At 37.2% G+C, this 17,818-nt stretch overlaps 2 protein-coding genes and 1 long non-coding RNA gene across 4 annotated transcripts; all 3 read left to right on the top strand.

Moving 5' to 3' along the window:
* Positions 1 to 299: 299 nt before the first annotated feature.
* LOC124861631 lies at positions 300 to 3,730 on the top strand. The gene is made up of 3 exons (XR_007036693.1): positions 300 to 1,670; positions 2,712 to 2,792; positions 3,195 to 3,730. It is a non-coding gene; the product is annotated as an uncharacterized LOC124861631 (long non-coding RNA).
* A 5,185-nt stretch (positions 3,731 to 8,915) lies between these two features.
* Positions 8,916 to 12,333, top strand: LOC124861615 (OX-2 membrane glycoprotein-like). The gene is made up of 6 exons (XM_047355482.1): positions 8,916 to 8,992; positions 9,776 to 9,865; positions 9,975 to 10,226; positions 10,312 to 10,632; positions 11,309 to 11,396; positions 11,493 to 12,333. Exons 1-6 carry the CDS (start codon positions 8,953 to 8,955, stop codon positions 11,530 to 11,532), a joined length of 831 nt encoding a protein of 276 aa, XP_047211438.1. The 5' UTR covers positions 8,916 to 8,952; the 3' UTR covers positions 11,533 to 12,333.
* A 412-nt stretch (positions 12,334 to 12,745) lies between these two features.
* On the top strand, positions 12,746 to 17,017 carry LOC124861614 (OX-2 membrane glycoprotein-like). Of its 2 annotated transcripts, XM_047355480.1 has the most exons (5): positions 12,746 to 12,893; positions 13,836 to 14,174; positions 14,248 to 14,550; positions 15,107 to 15,218; positions 15,297 to 15,366. In XM_047355480.1, exons 1-5 carry the CDS (start codon positions 12,842 to 12,844, stop codon positions 15,349 to 15,351), a joined length of 861 nt encoding a protein of 286 aa, XP_047211436.1. In that variant the 5' UTR covers positions 12,746 to 12,841; the 3' UTR covers positions 15,352 to 15,366. The 2 variants fall into 2 exon arrangements, with proteins under 2 accessions (XP_047211436.1, XP_047211437.1); XM_047355481.1 differs by lacking the exons at positions 15,107 to 15,218; positions 15,297 to 15,366 and adding an exon at positions 15,586 to 17,017 and having other exon boundaries at positions 12,764 to 12,893.
* The last annotated feature ends 801 nt before the right edge of the window (positions 17,018 to 17,818 follow it).

Here is a 17,818-nt window from a genome sequence, read left to right on the forward strand (position 1 = left end):
CAGTTCTTACCACTTTTTAATTTTCTACATCTTTACATCAAACAGATTTTCATTTAGGTCAATTTTACAGGAGATTTTGACCTTGAAAGACTCACAACCCCCGGAGGACATGGATGCTGATAATGACATGAGCTTGAATAAACATCTTAGGGTTAGAATTAGAGAAGTCTTCCCTCCCAGGATCCTGATGCTGTTGGTGGAGTGGAGGCCTGAGGACATAAGGGAGTCGGAAGGAGCTTGAAGCCAGATGGTGGAGATGGGGTGGAGGAGGGTCGAAGCTCAGCTGAAGAGTACGAGATTCTGCATATGAAGGTCTTTTAATGTGAAGCCTGGAGGGATGATTGGCTGAAGAGGAATGTGGATCAGGAGCTGATTGGTTGGAGCTGAGAACGTGTTGGAGTAGTTAGACAAAGCCAGAAGTGGAGGTGAGTCTTCCAAGTTGAATTTTCATCAAAACTCCATTTGTCAGATTAAAGGTAAAAACATTTAGAATTTGTAAACAAACACAATATCTTCAGAGGGATAACTGGACTTTTAATATATTTTTATGTTTGTTCGTGTGTTCTTGCTGTTGTTGGTGATGTAAATTTACTTGTAAAATGTAAAAACACATTTAAATTAGGTTTTGAAACAAGATTCCTTGATTTACCCCAATATTGACTCTACTGCAATCCTTGTCTTGGACCATAGATGGCATCAATAATTAATTTTAAAAAGGAGCCAACACACTCTTTTTTAAAACAGATCTGCCTCATTGGTGTGGACCATTTTACTCAGATTCTCTCTGACAGTTAATCTCTATTCAAAACATTGTTTAGACTTATTAATATGTAATACCATGAAGCAGAATCATGCTAATGCCATTCAGCTGCCTTTCTGTACCAAGAGTCAGGTCAATGATCAGGAGAGCCAAATTAACCTGACCCCTCCCTTCTTGGTTCAACTAAAAAGGAGAAGCAACAGTACATCTGCTTTGTTTTTGTAGAAGTCTTGTTTTAAAACACTGTATTACTATGTATTATGTAACTCATGCCTTTATCGAGCAAAACACGTTCTAATGTACAGCCAGTTTAAGGAAGTTGATCTGCTAAATGCACAATGCTCAAACATGGAAGTGCCTCCCAAATCAATTCTGCTTAAAGCTCTGCAAAACCTTGGATAACTGTGGATAATGTTCTAGTTTAAAGCAAGTTAAGTGTCACTGACACCTGATTGCACAACCAGCCATACCAGTGGAGAGGAAGTGTGCACTTAGACTCTAAGGTACTTTTTCTCATTTAATATTGGACTTAATCAGCTACAAATTACTTTATATACATTGTAAACAAACTGGGAGCGCCTTATTTAATATTTAATTAATAACTACTAGTAGATGAATTAACAGATATATCTAGCATATATTTGTTGTGAGGTAAAACTAGAAAAACATAAAGTATTTTATAAATTCGTTGAGAAATCACCGAAATAGAGGAAATTGAAAGATTTTACTCATTTTAAGCTTTTTTGATTTTAATCCAATTCCTCCCTGAACACCTGAGCACTGCATTGACAAGAAGTACAGAGATGGAGCTGCAGGCCGCCATTTTTTTTAAAGATCTCAAGTCTTCCCTGGATGTGAGCATTTCTGAAAAAGCAGCCAACTCATCTGCTTGTTCCAGCCGACATTAAAGGTATATTCTTTCAAAACTGTGTGTTGAAAAACAAGTCTGTTGGCTAAGTTCTCCATTTGAATCTTCTATCTGCAGCATATTTTCTTTATGTAACTCCTCTTTCGCGTGTCAGGAGATGAAAAACATCCTTCCGTTGAAGCCCAAACCTCAATTTTATCAAATGCTGTCTGGGGCCTACTGAGCTGCAGTTTCCTGTCAACGTGGTTTGGACAGACTGTGGTTATCAGCCATAAGTTCGCCTGTTAGTCTGTTTTGATGATTGAGGATATTCAGCTTGAGTTCCCCCTGCAAAGAAACTATAGTTACATCAGAACACTCTATGCACCCTGACAAGTTTTTTGTACATCGAAGCTGCTTTCCTGGTTTTTAAAATATGAATCAAAATTTGTTTTTGGCTACTTTTGACTACAGAACCATCAGACAACCTCTTTGTGACAAAATGCATTTGTGTTTTCTTCTGTCTTAGTGAAGTATAGATGCATGTTGCCAAACTCCAATCCTTGAGGTCCAGCATTCTTTGCTTTTTAGTTGTTTCTCTGGTCCAACATACCTGAATCAAACGGCTGAATTGCTTCCTCAGCATGCAGTCAACTTCTACAGAGACCTGCTAAGACCCCAATAGTTTGATACAGATGTGTTGTACAGACACATCTGAAAGTTGCAGTATGCTGGCCATGGAGAACAGGAGTTTAACATTGGTTCCCTAAACCTGTTTATCTCCTTTACAGCTTATGAAGCCTTCAGTCATTCTTATAAAGGTTTAGGACATTGAAGATAACAAAGCCTAAATATCAATGTTGCCCTAAAAGAACCCTGGTTCATCTCTTGAGATTTGGGGCCATTTTATGTCTAAGTAATTCATGGGTCGAGTTCAGGGCTAACAAAACTTGGGAAAACCTTCAGAAACTGGAGAACCATTGGTCAAGAACGTCTGTCTGCTCATAAATTAAAATCAAATAACTGAGGGATCAATAAGGACAAACTTTACAGGCATATTCCTTACCAGTATGATCATGTTTCACCTGCACTGCGTTGTTTCAGGTTCTTATAACGGATCAACATAAGAAGAAACTGAAGCTGTTTCTGGCTGAATCAGCGTATTAAGTCATCAGTTGGTAAAAGGTGAGTTAAAGTTCATGTTAAAGCAGAAAAGCTGATTTTTAGATGAATGATGACAGTTTTTCATCAAAGGTAAAGAGCCTAAAAATTAACAGCTGCATTAATGATGGAGCCTTCAGTGTTTTATGAAAAGCAGGAAGTTTTAGTGCTCCTGTGATATGTAAATGCAAAACTATTTGTTGGAAGATTTGTACATAAATTATCATTGCTTAGTTTAAAAAGGTTCTTTATCCTTATGATTTACCATTAAAAGACATTTTCATTTATTTAGTTTGGTGAACTTTGAATACTTTTCACATTTATCTTGAGTTTTTTTTATAAACTATTAACAGAATTGTCATCTTGCCTTAGAGTTGCATTTGGGTGGTTGCAATGCAGACTGAGCAGGAACCTCTGTGCTTGCAGGGATGTTCTGGGAAGATGGCTGTTCGTGTCTTTCAGTGCCAGATGTGGACGTGTGTGCTGTATCAATATCTGGACAGAACCAATTTTATTCAGTAGGACTTGTATTTGTGAAACTGTGTGTAGCCACACCCACGATGCTGTAACATGAGTGTTTTTTTTTCCTTTCTTTAATAAAAGACTGTGACACACTCAGCTCCTCTTGGAGAACGGACTGTCTCTCCCTGGCCAGCCAAAGATAACTTTGACTCGCTTGTGTCTTCATTGCATACCTTCTCTGAGTTTATCAGTGTGTCTAACTCTGACACTATTTTAGCACAAATTAAGCTGAAAGTAGTAGTAATACGAAACTGAAGAATTGCAGTGAAAATTTGCTGAAATAAACCAAAAATGTTGAGTTAAAGTAAACTGTTTTACACAATTAATCCTTCTAGTTGTTATTAAAATGTTAGCAATCGTTGATGATATACCCCAGAATATTTCTATTGTGTCCAGATTTTAAATGAATGCAAATTGAATTAAATTTATATTGAAATATGCTTTTGAAAGGTTTAGTAAGTCTTCATTATTGCTGCCTCTGAAAGATGGCTACTTTTACTCATAGTTCAACATGTTTTGTTCTTGAGCCGAACACACCTTAGCTGCTTCGTGTAATGACATGTAGAGGCAGTTCTTTTATAAATGCCACCAGGGTAAGCATCTCCCTCAGATCTCGCTCCACCTGCATCTAAAGCTGCATGAAACAAGCAGTTCAAGACTAGCAACATGCCTTGCTTTGTTTCCCTCTTTCCATGATGCAAACATCCCCAGAATCTCTCCCAGTTTGTAAGGACAACATTTATCCAAAATCCCCTCTTAGCCATCCCTTAATGAGGCCACTTAAAAGAAGTAGCGAGGACATCACGGATTAATACGCACATGAGTTCAGTTTGATTGTGCCATACATAGCCATGTCTTCCCAAAACCAGTCAAAATCCAGAACATCCTCTCAGATGTGGTGAGGGGTTGAATGCTGTGCAGTCCCAGTCAGGTAACCTGCTTCCTTATATTAACAGCAAAGAGGGTACAAGTAGTGAAGAGCTGGGGGTGCCAACTCTTCACTGACTCGCTGAAAAATCATTCAAGGAGAAATTAAGAGATTAAGAAAAACTTGTGCATGGGCGCCCTCTTCTAATGCCACCCTGGGCAGCTGCCAATGTTTTTGTTACATTTGTTTTTAGAAGAACCTTAGAATAAAAAACAGAATGCTTTAATTATTTAATAATCAACTAAATCTATTGCACTAAAAGGGAAGCTGCCTTATGTTCAACCATTTTAAAACTGAAATAGGGTTTGTGCAAATCAGATGGGAAATCTGTCACTCCTGGGAGCAGGAGTCAGATCAGTTTTCCCTGTTAAATGCTGCCAAGAGCTGAATAAATATAAAGGAACCACCCTAATAAAAGGAAGCCTGCTCTTGAAAGCTATAGTTGTTTGAAATTGTATTTTGTAGGTGGCAGTCATATAAAATTAATACAGTCGTGTCTCTAATTACTTTGGTACATGTAAAAATGGAGATCTGCTGTTGATCCCAGAAAGTCTTTGACAGATTTATTTGTTCATATTTTTTTGCGGTCTGGTCTTCCCCGGACCGACTTTGACATTCCCTTTTACTTACAGAGGAAGTACGAGGTCAAGAGCAATCTGACCTGAAACCCCCTCCTCTGTACTTACGCCTTGTGTGCTTCCTTTTTTCATGTATCCAACAAATGCAATATATTGTGTTCACATTTCCTGCATGTCATATGTGTTGAGTGCTTACAGTGATTATGTGCAAACTTGCAGCATTCGGGGTCAACAGAAGAGGTTCTCTCAGCACAATTTAAGGGACTTTCAAGTATAAAAAGTCAGGTGTCACGTCTGAAGCTGCAAGTTCAGCAATTTGTCTGAAGTTTTATCAGGGTTCAGTGACTGCCAAAAAACCAGTGCACATTGAAAAAACATCACTTTGACTTCATGGAAACTTTTGGAGCTATTTTTGCTATGTTTGGATAAGAGTTTAAATACCTGCTGAAAGCATTTATAAAGTGTTTTAGAATTTCATTTAGAAGTTAACATTTATTAGGTCAGAGCAGGAAACACCCTGATGAAGACGGTTTTAATTCTTCAACTGGATGCATCGTATTTTATTCAGTTTAGCCTGTTTAGTCAGTAAACCTGCTGTGGCTGGATAAAAGTAATACACTGTTGTTTACTTGCAGTGCTGATGGGTACTTTCTCAGGCAGTCAGCAAATCCTGTTATTATCTCCATGAACTTTGGTCAGCATGTCTGTGATGTTATTTACCTGCTTAAAGTTCACATTTTTGTGACCAGAAAGAAACATTGGAGAAGAAAGAGAAAGCAAAGCAGCAAAATATGATGATGTTACATGGATGCAGAAACAAAACATTAGGTTTAGGCATTGTCTTCATTTTAACCATCAACTTACAATGTATTGTATTGATATTTTCCATATTTACCTCAGTATAGCTTTGGTTCCCTTAGGGGAACCACTGCAGGTAATGTTCTCTGTAAAACTTCCTTTGTAGAAACTATGCAAAGATGCAAGATAAGTTTCCTCAAATGTTATGGTTACGTATTAAAAAAAGCAGTGAGTGCCCTTGATTGAAATGTGCTATGGAAGAACAACTCCCTTACACCCAACCCACACTCCATAAAATCCCTAACCTTTGAGCAACAGAGAGGGGGCGCCTGTTGCTTGTTGACTGAACATCCAACCCCTTAGTAGGATGTTGCCCTGGTGGGTTGCCCTCATCAAAAATCATCCATTTTATTATGTTTTCCAATCAAATGAAATCATCCAGGGTCAGCAATTTTAATGTCTTTGCAAAGATATTTTCATCTGTCTCTTTATATAGTATGATTAATATTAAATATTAATCACTTTTGAAATGAAAAAATGAAACATATTTCCTCTTTGATTGAATAAGATGAACTGCAAATTATCTCCTTATATAGAGGCCTGTTTTTGGTATTTATAGCTGCTATTTAAAAACTGGCACTGAATATGCTCCAATTTGCTATCGTGTTTGATAAAGTGTAGAGCTATGAACAATTTATGATTTTTATTTGCTTGCTCTCTTTTTTGGCAAATGCGTAATCCTAGTAAAAATTTTCAGCATTTAATGACGTATCTGAATTCCGATTACAATCAGTGCATTATCTGCCTGCGTAAAGATGAGCTCAGTTCTTTCTTTCGTATAGCACCGCCGCCCCCCTCCCCAGAGAGCTATTTTCTGACTGACTGGCAGGCCGAGACTATCTTTAACTGGCAGACTGAGGCAAGTTTAAAATGAGAGAAGTGACACCTGCAACCAAAACACCATTCTGTCTGGTGTAATCTAGTTTAATTCAGATTCACTGTAATAGGTTTAAACCACTAGCAACTACCTTGTCCAACCAGATAAACCACAGATAGTTCAACGGTAGCACAGGTACTTCCCTCCCTTTTTTTATTCCAGGTTAAAGGTAACAATAACACACTAGTGATCCATTTAAATGCACTGTAAGTATGAGTGCCGGTCCTATTCCCATCTGTAAAACAACTGTATAAATTCCTTTCTGTGTCATTATAACAATATGAGATATTTATTGCCCAAACAAGACCATACCAGCAGGTGGTACAGACTGAGACTGAAGTATGATCAGGAAAATACGCCGGATCAAAACTATCAAAACTAAAGTCATTTAGACATTTTTGTGCAAAGACAATAATAATAATAATAAATGAAATTGTAAATTAACCCTGGCACAGAGCTGCTAGGTTCTTTCCTGCTCCGTGACCATGCCCTGAAGAATTAAACCAGAACTTCCCCATAAATACTTAGGTGGAAAAAATATTACGCAAATAATATTGCGCAACACTACAGTATCTGTGGCTCTCTAGATTTACACACAGGCTATGTAGATTAACAGGCTATGGGCCCAGCACATTACTGCTGCACTTATAATGTCACATTTATGATTCAACCGAAAAACAAAAAAACATATACAAAATCTGTAATAACCTCGTCTGCAGCTTTAGACCAGACACTTGAGGATTTTGGGACCAAAACAAAGATTTTAAGGTATTTTATTTGCCTTGACGAACCCCAGATTATGATGCTGCCATCATCATGTTTCACTGTGGGTATGACGTTCTTTAGTTGAGATTGATACTTCTGTACAAGGAGATACTTTGCATCCTTTCTAACTTCTCTACAAACTGTAACTATGTGTTAAGGCTGCAAATGGCAAGAAAATCCTGCTAGGACGGCTGTAGTTTATTTCATGTCAATTGCATTGTTAGGTGTGTAAAAAGGATGAAAAAGTACACACTATCTCAATGCTGATTTATTTTTTATTTGAATTTTAGAGGATGTATTTCAAATAAAAGGTGTAAAAAGGTTTGAAATAATTTATGATTTGGCAAATTAACTGTTAACTGTTTACTTGGAAATCAGCCCATTGTTGCATGACACAGTGTTTACTGTGACAAGCATGATTTAATATGTGGTTGGGAATCAGACCGCAGGGTTCTACCGCCCAGTTCTTCCCGTTCTGCTTTCTGTAGATCTGACACAGGAAAATGTACCATATATTTCCACTGATCTGCAGAGTTACTGCAGAAGTTACAATGACATTGTTCACAGATTCTCTGGAGCAGTCGATTTCATGATTCTGTTGGGGCGGTGAGATAAAAAAAAAAGTGGATACTGAGCATGTCGTCACGTCTGACTGGTGATGCAACTTACCGAACATGATGGAGGAAACTGTATGTTCCTGAAGTGAGAGATCGTTCACCACAAACACCTGATGTATAACTCTAATGAAGAGAAGTAATTTTGACACCAGCATAAATTCCTGAAACATGGCTTTTAATAGCTTGTTGTAATTAGTAATCCATGACTTAGTGTTTCCTTGAGGTTTCTGCCACCCTTCAAAATGTGAAAGACAAGAAAATATGTAATTCAAGTGGGATGATCTGAATAACATCTTGTATTTATTTATTTACTTATTTAATGCTTGTATAGTATTTCTGCTGGGGTACGTGTGGAAGCGAAGGACGCAACAGGTGGAGTGGCGCTACTTAATGTAGCTGCATGTTGGAAATACCACAACCTCATTTACACATAACCAAAATGAAAATGTCACTGCATCATTTACTCACAAGGGAATATAAACATTTAAACAACCAATCACTTCAGGGAACTTCTGCTTCTGGCATTAAGGTTTTTCCCCACTTGACCATTAAGATTACTGGCAACAACGTCTAATAAATAGTGACTTTGCAGAAGTGCAGAAACTGTGTTTACTGGATGCTAAAGTGGTGAGAAACACAGAATTAGGACTAGTTTCACTTATATTCGCAGAAATTTAAAAATTAATAGAGTGCATCTGAAAGGACCTTAAATTAAGTCTGATTAAAAGTATAATTTCCATTCTTGTTTCAGTTCTTCAAAAATGATACCTAAAGTTCTAATTTGCTTTAGAAATGCTTTGCAATATTTATTTATAAGACAGTGATGGTTAATTTAAGAGTAAAATATGTTCACAGGATTTTTTAGGAACATGTTCTGTAAAAATCTGATGAGGCAGAAGAAACCCCAAACCGCATATACTCTTCTAAATCCTCATTAGTCAGCGGGTGAAATACTGCCCCCACAGTCTCCTCTATAAAAACCTGGCTGCAGAGCTCAAACAGAAAGTATTCACCAACTGTGCTGAAGCAGGGACTCAGGATGCTACTGATCCTCATTATCTTCTCTTTGGCTTTTAAAGGTAAGACAGTTTTTACACCTTTTAAATCCTGACTACTATTGACCTTTATTACAATTACATGGGTGACATATTACCGTTCTTTAGTTTGACGTCACCTGTACTCGCTGTTCTATTATTTATAGAGTACATTAATATAATATATAAGTAAAACGATATTTCTGCCCTCTTTTGAAAGGTCTTGTAAGAATTTGGTTCATATAAAAAATGTTTTATTTTATTAGTATTACTGTTATTGTTATTGTTTGCATTATTATTATGTCAGCATTTAGAGTATTAAAAAAAATATATATCAATATTTATGTTTGTTATTAAAAGAGGTGGGAAGATTATCACAACTTTAACTTATTTTTACTCAAATAAGAGTAAAAAGTAGCCATACGAGAAATTACTCAAGTAAATGTAACTAGTTACTACCCACCTCTGGTTAAAAATAATAACATCAAATAATATGTTTCATGTTTAATTTGTGTTTTAATTATAATACTAAATGATTCTGTTACTAGATCTTTATTGCATATTTGATTTTACATATTATTATATTGATATAAATATTTTTATTGATAGATATGTTATTATTAATAGAAATTGTTTAAATTAACACATTTTATTATTATGTTTCTCATTAGTAATGTTTCTTTTATATAACCAATGATACTATGATAACATTAATGATTTATTATTATTATTATTATCGAATTTTATCACACCATGTTGAACCTTTCTCACTTTAGTGAGCTATTACTTCTCTCCAGTGTATGTGCTGACACTGTCCTCTGTTTCCAGCCTACGCCTCTGATATCAACTTGCATGGGACGACCACAGCCGTGTATGGCGAGGAAGCGAGCTTTACCTGTAAGCTTGCTGAACCAGCAGGTAAATCCCTCTTTAACTTCCTGGAAAATCTGGATTGGCTCCTGTAAACTGACATAGTTATGACACTTTTAAAGGTTATGAGTTTACTGATTGTTTGTTTTCCACACAGGCGTGGTGCAGGTCACCTGGCAGCGGGGTCTTAAACCTGAGTCATTGGAAAACCTGGCAACATACAACAGACGCTTTGGGCAGAAAGTAAATGAGCCTTTTGAAGGAAAGGTGAGCTTCACAGAGTCGTCTCTGAGCTCCTCATCCATCACTCTGAGGAATGTGACATGGGAAGATGAAAACTGCTATGTATGTTCCTTCAACGCCTATCCTGATGGGTCCAAAAGGAAGCAGATTTGCCTCAAAGTAGAGGGTGAGCTATTGCATTTTGGGTAGTGTTTTGTTTTAAATGTCAGAAAACATTCATCAGAAGTAACACTTCCCAATTTTCCATGCAGGGATATTGAAGATGCACAAAAACCGTGTTCCCACAAGTAATCCTGCCATAAAAGGCAGGGAGGAAGTGCTCAGTTGCTCAGCCACAGGGAAACCTGCACCCACAATTACCTGGGACATCCCATCCAACATCTCCTCCAAAGACCTCCAACAGACAGCTGTAGTCAGCAACAGTGACAGGACGTTCACTAGCAGTAGCAGCATCACAGTGGAGGTACCTGCAGACTGGAGAGGACATGTGGACTGTGTGCTGAACAAAGGAATGACGGGAGAACGGCGAGAAGAATTCTCTTTCTCCTCATTGCAAGAGGAGAAGGTAGAAGGTATGCATGCTGGACTTTGTTTTACAAGCTATCGTGGATAATTGTGGGTTTAAATGGGTTATGTCATGATCTGCTATCTGAGAGAGAACCAATTAGGGAGTGCCACTACTATGGAAATTCAGATTCCAGATAATGTTTGTATTTCCTGCTGATATGGAAATAAATACCTGGCTCTGGTTCAAGGAAGTCTTGTGGGTGTGTAAAGAAAATCCCTGAACTGCCAGGAAGTGATGTTACCTATATGTCAAAACATTTTCACACTAGAATATTGTTCAGCCAACCAGGAACTCAGGAAATCCCAGAAATTCACTTGAGTTTAGCTTCATTTCCCGGTGCACCTTTGTCTGACGTATGACACAGATGTAGTCCTGGAGGTCACAAGACTGAAACAAAACAAACTGATTCATGCTTGTTAAAAGCAGAGCTGTGACTCATAAGCCTCAAAGGCTTTAGTTTCACTTTTAGCCCAGTTTTATGTTCACGGAAACCCCTAGTCACGGTACACTGTACACCAGCTCTGGGTGGGATCTCAAGAAGTTACTGGATTGACACCAGAGGGTCATTCTAGGATTTTAACAGTAACAGTAAGACAGCGAGGGATTTCCAGCTTCCTCTTTTTGTGAAATATGATCTAGCTGATTTCTGTGAAGACTAACTAAGTGCTGTTTCTCCTCAGAGAGTTGGTCACTGAACACTCTGATCATCGCAACTCTAGCAATCATAATCTGCATCATTGGGGTGGCAGCTGTGGTCATCCACAAGAGGTGAGATATTTCACTTTCAATAAGCAGAAACTTTTACTAATAGTTGTAGAATGCTTCAAGTATATCATTCTCAACTCTTCTGCTTTCTCTTTCTAGGAGGTTAAAGAGGAGACCGATTGAGTTTACTGCAGTTTGATCCGCTTCGTAGCAGCAGATCCTTCAAGCATTACGTCAACCTGTCTGTTGCACCGGTGATGTGAATAAGCTAAAGCCAGACAACAGTCTACTGAGTTTAAACTGCACCAGATCACATTTCTCTCAAACTGCTGCACTTTGCACTTTAACTTGGAGCTTGTCTGTAGGCTTTGTTGAATGTAAAAACCACAGAGAAACCACAGCAGTGTCAGAACTACATGGCTGTAAAGGAGCAAACGTCAAGGTTTATATCAACAAGCTGACGTCTTAACTGCAATCAAAATGAGCCTCTAGTTACATCTAGTGTCCAATTGTGTAAATAAACCTTCCTGTTAAATGTGTGATTTTAGAAGTATTGCCTCATTTACAAAGAAATCCATGTGGAGCTGTTAAGTATCTGCTTTGGCTGTATTTTTGGTTGCAGTTTGGACCTCTTCTTGCAGTTTGCATGTTGTTTATAGTGGTTTAACAGTCATTTGTTGCTTGCTCTCAAAATGCAAAACTAATACATCTTCGTGTGTTCATGTATTTTGATGTTTTCTATCTTTGTTGGTAAGAACCAAAAATGTGCAATTTTACTTCAGGTAGTGTTCCTTAGAACTTCTGAGTGATGAACATTTGTGTTGCTGTATTATTATTAATTATTTATTTTCAAATGTATTTATTGTTTTGTTAAACAAAATATTACGTGTTTTAGAAATGACCTAACTTATGATTAAACGTATTTGTTTTTATTCTTATAAAAGTAAAGTACTTAAGTGTTGTCTGTTTTTAGCAAAAGAAATATATTCATAAAAAATATCAGAATGATTCATGTTTTATTTTTAACTTTCATGTCTCTAGTAAATCAGACCCATTGTACCGCTTATTAAAAAGGTTATATCTGAAGCTAAATTTACTGCAAGCAATTTTTATGTTATTACACTTTCTAAATGTAATTTATAACATAAAAATTGTATATAAATAGTGTCCATTTTGATCAAATGGCCGCTAGATGTCGCAGTTTGACCACATTTGTAACTCATGCAGCTTCATGAGGTCAAAAGCAAAAGTGAAAGTTTCCTTATGAGTTTGTGTCACTGCAGGAAAAACAGGGGAAATCAGGAATTATGTGAATAAAATACAGAGAAAACTGCACAAAATAATAGAAATAAATAGTATAATTAAGTTACTGTGGAGATTTCACAATTGCAGGTGCAATATAGTTTAAATTGGTTTGTTGCTTTTAATTCCTATCAGGATGCAGAATATTGGTTCGGTCCATATTCAGTTACCGCTGATTGTAATATTTTTAGCGCGAATGTATAGCTATGGCGTCCTGTGCAGTCCTGTGTTTTGCTGTTCTGGAGCTTCTTAACAGAGGTGGGTCACACTATATTTTGTCATGTTGTTTATTTTTTTATTAAATGAAGTTATTTGATGCACATGAATTACATTCCACCATGTTTTACCTGTTGTACAATATCAACAGGTAATATTGTAGATTAATAAATGCTTTATATACAGATAGAGGTAAATAGATTACATCACAAACTGCTGATTGGATTATAGTATTTGTAACACAGCTGACAGACTGATAAATCTACTGCCCCTCCCTGTAAAAATGTCTAAAAGGTCTGAAAATTAATCTTTTATTACAGTGACATAATCACATAAACGATACAACAATCCCACATTTATTTTGATTACATTTAATTAATGGGGAAAGAATCTCATGTTTAAACTGATGACTGTTTTTAGTTACTTCCCATTTCACTGTGGTACACATGATGAGAATCAACAGTCGCTTATATTACGCATAAATGTGTAGAAAATCACGTCTCTTTGTACAGGATGTGTGATGCTGTGGGCCTTTATATCTCCCAATGTCCTGGGCACCTTGTTAGACTCCATGGATTTACAAATAAATAAAAATCTGGATGCTTCTGCTAGAAAACGTTAAAAAAAAAAGGTTGGCATTATTTAGCAGGATAAAGATCCAAAACATTTGGCCAAATCAGCATAGTGGACTGAAGACAAAATCAGCCTTCCATTCCTTCTCCTCTTCCAGACCTAAAGCCTTTAGAAAACCCCTGGAGTGAGCTGAAGAGATGAGACGTTTAGAGAGAATCCAGGAGAAATAGTTGAAAGCGGACTAGTCAGAGGTCCTCCTCTCTGTATGATCCAAGCTTTTGGAATATTGTATGAAAGACCAAGTGTCCTATTGGCGGATGGGGGTCATCCTGACTATTAAGAACTGGGAGGTAACACTTATGTAATTTGTTTTTCTGTTTATAACAGTCACATGATTTCATGTTTGTGCAGGTGAAGCAGCTGTGATCCAAACCCAGCAGACCATATTAGCAGCAGTGGGAGAAGATGCTCCTCTCAGCTGTCAGCTCCTGGAAACTAAAGATGTCCAACAGGTCACCTGGCAGAAGGTCTTGGAGACAACAGAGAAGAATGTCTGCACCTACAGCGAGTTTTTTGGTGAAACTGTGGATCCTGACTTTAAAGAAAAGGTTCAGTTTACAGAAGTTGGACTGCAGAAGTCCTCCATAGTTATTAAGAGTGTTACAGAGCAGGATGAAGGATGTTATCTCTGTTTGTTCAACATCTACCCTGATGGAGCTTTGATAGGGAGAACCTGTTTGAAGATTTATGGTAAGAAGATGACTGAATTAAAGGGTTAATTTTATAACTAGATGTTGATCATGTTTTTTTCTTCTCTACTCAGAGCTGCATGAACCCATCCTTGATGTCAGAAGATCAAACTCTCCTGCAGAGTCAGTTGTGTCCTGTTCAGCCACAGGTCGACCTGCTCCCTCTGTAACACTGACTGTTCTCCACCAGAACCTCAGCTTCTCCCAGTACACCTCCACCAGTGTGACCAACAGCAACGGTACGGTCACCATCACCACCACAGCTCTGCTGTCAGCTTTCAGCAGCACAGAGGTTGGATGTTCAGTGTCAGTTCTCTCTGCTGCTCCCAGAGAGCTGCTGGTCACCGTTCCTGGACTCACAGAGACGTCTGAAGATGGTGAGGAACTCTTTCAAACAATCACATTTATAGGAAGTACTTGTTTGGATGACTTTCTAAACATTTTGTCATCTATAACAACAACCTCAATGTATTTCGTTGTGATTTTCTACGAAAGACCAACACAAAGTGGTGCATAGTTGAGAAATCAAAGGAAGTGATTTTATAAAAAAGTGTTAGAAAGATGCTTTAGTGCTTCAGACTCCCTGTATTGTGTTGCCCCCACATAAAATCTAGTTTTAGTAATTGCCTTCCTTTGAGCATATTTTTGGACTGTGTTTGGTAAAACATCCATTATTGGACATCACTGAATCACCAATAACCTCAGTGTGAAATTTGGTGCTGGCAGCATCATGCTGCAGAAGGCCTGAGACTGGGATGGAGGTTTTCCTTCCACCAACTTTAAACATACAGCCAGATAATCCATTTGAGTCTGACCTACTTTGCAAATAAGAATGGGAACAAAAATCCCTTTCTTGATGTACAAAATTGTTAAAGACACACTAAAATAGCTGTAGCTGTAATTATTAATCTGTTGTCATGCTGTTTTTTTTAGTTTTTCCTAAAGGGAGAACTCAGATCATTACTGTCGTTGTACTCATTGGGATGGTCTGCATTCTTCTTCCTGTCTTCATATTTCTGTGTTTCAAACAGAAAATTCAATACAGGTAATAACCACTTTCACACTTTTTTTCAACCCAGTAAAGGTTATACAACTAACAAATCAAACATTTTCTGTCACTCAGGGACCCTGAGATGGATAAAACACAAATAAAATCATCACAAGACAGAGATGAGTGAGAAATCCTTCTAATTAAACATTATTCTATTCTTTTAGTCATTTTAGCTGTACTGCAAGATATTTGAAGCTCTTCTTTTCTCCTGTAAAATTACTTCAATCTTATGTTGTAAGTTAGAAAATGTCCCCTCAGATGTTATTTTTTGCATCTGTATGTTGTTGCTTAATCCTTTAGAGTAATTTGTTTAAAATGTGTCATTTTCTGACTGGAATGTACCTAATATCTTCATTTAAAGGTTGAAAACACCTCTGAAAGTGGAGAATGAGATCAGACAGCGAACCTCCAGCCAAAAACGTCAAGAAAACAACAACTACTCAAACTCCTCATCTTCAGTGGCTAAAATACTTTTTTAAGGATGATGTTGTTGCCATTCTGATGATATTTGAAGATCAGGTTGGTTGGAAATACGTTAAAGGGAGTTTGTGTCTCATCAAACCAGGAGATTACTGTGTTCATAGCTCCTGCTGAGAGACTTTTGATTTTGAAATGTTTTGCACAATTACCGGGGGTGAATCACAGTAAAACAGGTTAAATATCTATGGTTGATTTAAATGTTTCCTCAAGTTTATCTTTGCATTTCTCTGCTGCTGAAACAAGATAATTATAGAGAAATAATCACAAGGGTCTGACATAAAAACAGGCCTGCTGGATAAATGGACCACAGTGCAAATAGAAACAATACATGACACTACAAAAAGAAAAACATGTTCTGGAGAATTTCCATTAGTAATTTGACAGATGATCCAGCTAATAATTTGTTGCCCTTCTCCTTGTGCTCTTGTATATTACATCATCCACTACAACCATTAAAAAAGAGGATTTAGCTACAAAGAGTTGCACAATTATTTTAGCTTTATTATTATCACTTATTTTTAGTCTGTATCCTGCAACGTTGCATCTGATACACTGACATGTCCCCACTGCATTAATAAAAGAGTATTGTATTCTAAAATACAATATTTCTTTACAGTGTAAACAAGGATCTGGTCCATACGGAACATTTTTCACAGTGTAGACCAAAGATATGACTGTTGACTTTAGGAGGAGAACCTCCCCTTCTTAGCCCCCTATAACCATCAAGGGTTTATAAGTGGAAACAGTAGAGAGCTACAAATACCTGGGTACTATCATGGACCACGAATTGATCCGTAACCTCAACAAACTGCCATCTGCAATAAAGGCCTTTAGACTTAATTTTCTCTGTACGTTGAACACTTTTAATGTGAGCAAAACACTAATGGTCTTATTTATCTTTTAGTATTGTTTTGTGGTATGGTAACCTTCATAGTGCAGAACAGAGAACGATTGAGCCAGTATAATTACTGGGATACAGCAGCTCTCTGTCAGACATCTATGATGGTCGAGTCCTGAAGGCACAGCCCTGATCAGCCACTCTCAGAGGAGATTGTGCTTCTTACCTCTGGGTGGCATTAAGGCTCCTGAGGACCAAAACTAACAGATATAAATTGTCCTTCACACCTACAATAATTAAAATGATCAATCTGCACTAAATACTTGATATACATTTTCTGCACTGACTGTAGCATTTCTTGTATTGATGATTACTATTGTTGTGACTGTTGTTGTATATCTATGATGTCTGTCGCCTGAACACCAAAACTAATAAAAACGACTCTGACTTAATTCCAGGTTAAAGGTAACAATAACACACTAGTGATCCATTTAAATGCACTGTAAGTATGAGTGCCGGTCCTATTCCCATCTGTAAAACAACTGTATAAATTCCTTTCTGTGTCATTATAACAATATGAGATATTTATTGCCCAAACAAGACCATACCAGCAGGTGGTACAAACTGAGACTGAAGTATGATCAGGAAAATACGCCGGATCAAAACTATCAAAACTAAAGTCATTTAGACATTTTTGTGCAAAGAGAATAATAATAATAAATGAAATTGTAAAGTAACCCTGGCACAGAGCTGCTAGGTTCTTTCCTGCTCCGTGACCATGCCCTGAAGAATTAAACCAGAACTTCCCCATAAATACTTCGGTGGAAAAAATATTACGCAAATAATATTGCGCAACACTACAGTATCTGTGGCTCTCTAGATTTACACACAGGCTATGTAGATTAACAGGCTATGGGCCCAGCACATTACTGCTGCACTTATAATGTCACATTTATGATTCAACCGAAAAACAAAAAAACATATACAAAATCTGTAATAACCTCGTCTGCAGCTTTAGACCAGACACTTGAGGATTTTGGGACCAAAACAAAGATTTTAAGGTATTTTATTTGCCTTGACGAACCCCAGATTATGATGCTGCCATCATCATGTTTCACTGTGGGTATGACGTTCTTTAGTTGAGATTGATACTTCTGTACAAGGAGATACTTTGCATCCTTTCTAACTTCTCTGCAAACTGTAACTATATTTATTGTTTTGTTAAACAAAATATTACGTGTTTTAGAAGTGATCTAACTTATGATTAAACGTATTT

The sequence above is a fragment of the Girardinichthys multiradiatus genome, chromosome 24 (assembly GCF_021462225.1).
Source record: "Girardinichthys multiradiatus isolate DD_20200921_A chromosome 24, DD_fGirMul_XY1, whole genome shotgun sequence".
Taxonomy (NCBI): domain Eukaryota; kingdom Metazoa; phylum Chordata; class Actinopteri; order Cyprinodontiformes; family Goodeidae; genus Girardinichthys; species Girardinichthys multiradiatus.

Coding starts and splice junctions, on each gene's coding strand:
- LOC124861615 (XM_047355482.1), top strand. CDS start 8,953: ATGCTACTGATCCTCATTATCTTCTCTTTGGCTTTTAAAG. Junction 8,993..9,775: donor CTTCTCTTTGGCTTTTAAAG/GTAAGACAGTTT, acceptor CTCTGTTTCCAG/CCTACGCCTCTGATATCAAC. Junction 10,633..11,308: donor GCAAGAGGAGAAGGTAGAAG/GTATGCATGCTG, acceptor GTTTCTCCTCAG/AGAGTTGGTCACTGAACACT.
- LOC124861614 (XM_047355480.1), top strand. CDS start 12,842: ATGGCGTCCTGTGCAGTCCTGTGTTTTGCTGTTCTGGAGCTTCTTAAC. Junction 12,894..13,835: donor TCTGGAGCTTCTTAACAGAG/GTGGGTCACACT, acceptor ATGTTTGTGCAG/GTGAAGCAGCTGTGATCCAA. Junction 14,175..14,247: donor AACCTGTTTGAAGATTTATG/GTAAGAAGATGA, acceptor TTCTCTACTCAG/AGCTGCATGAACCCATCCTT.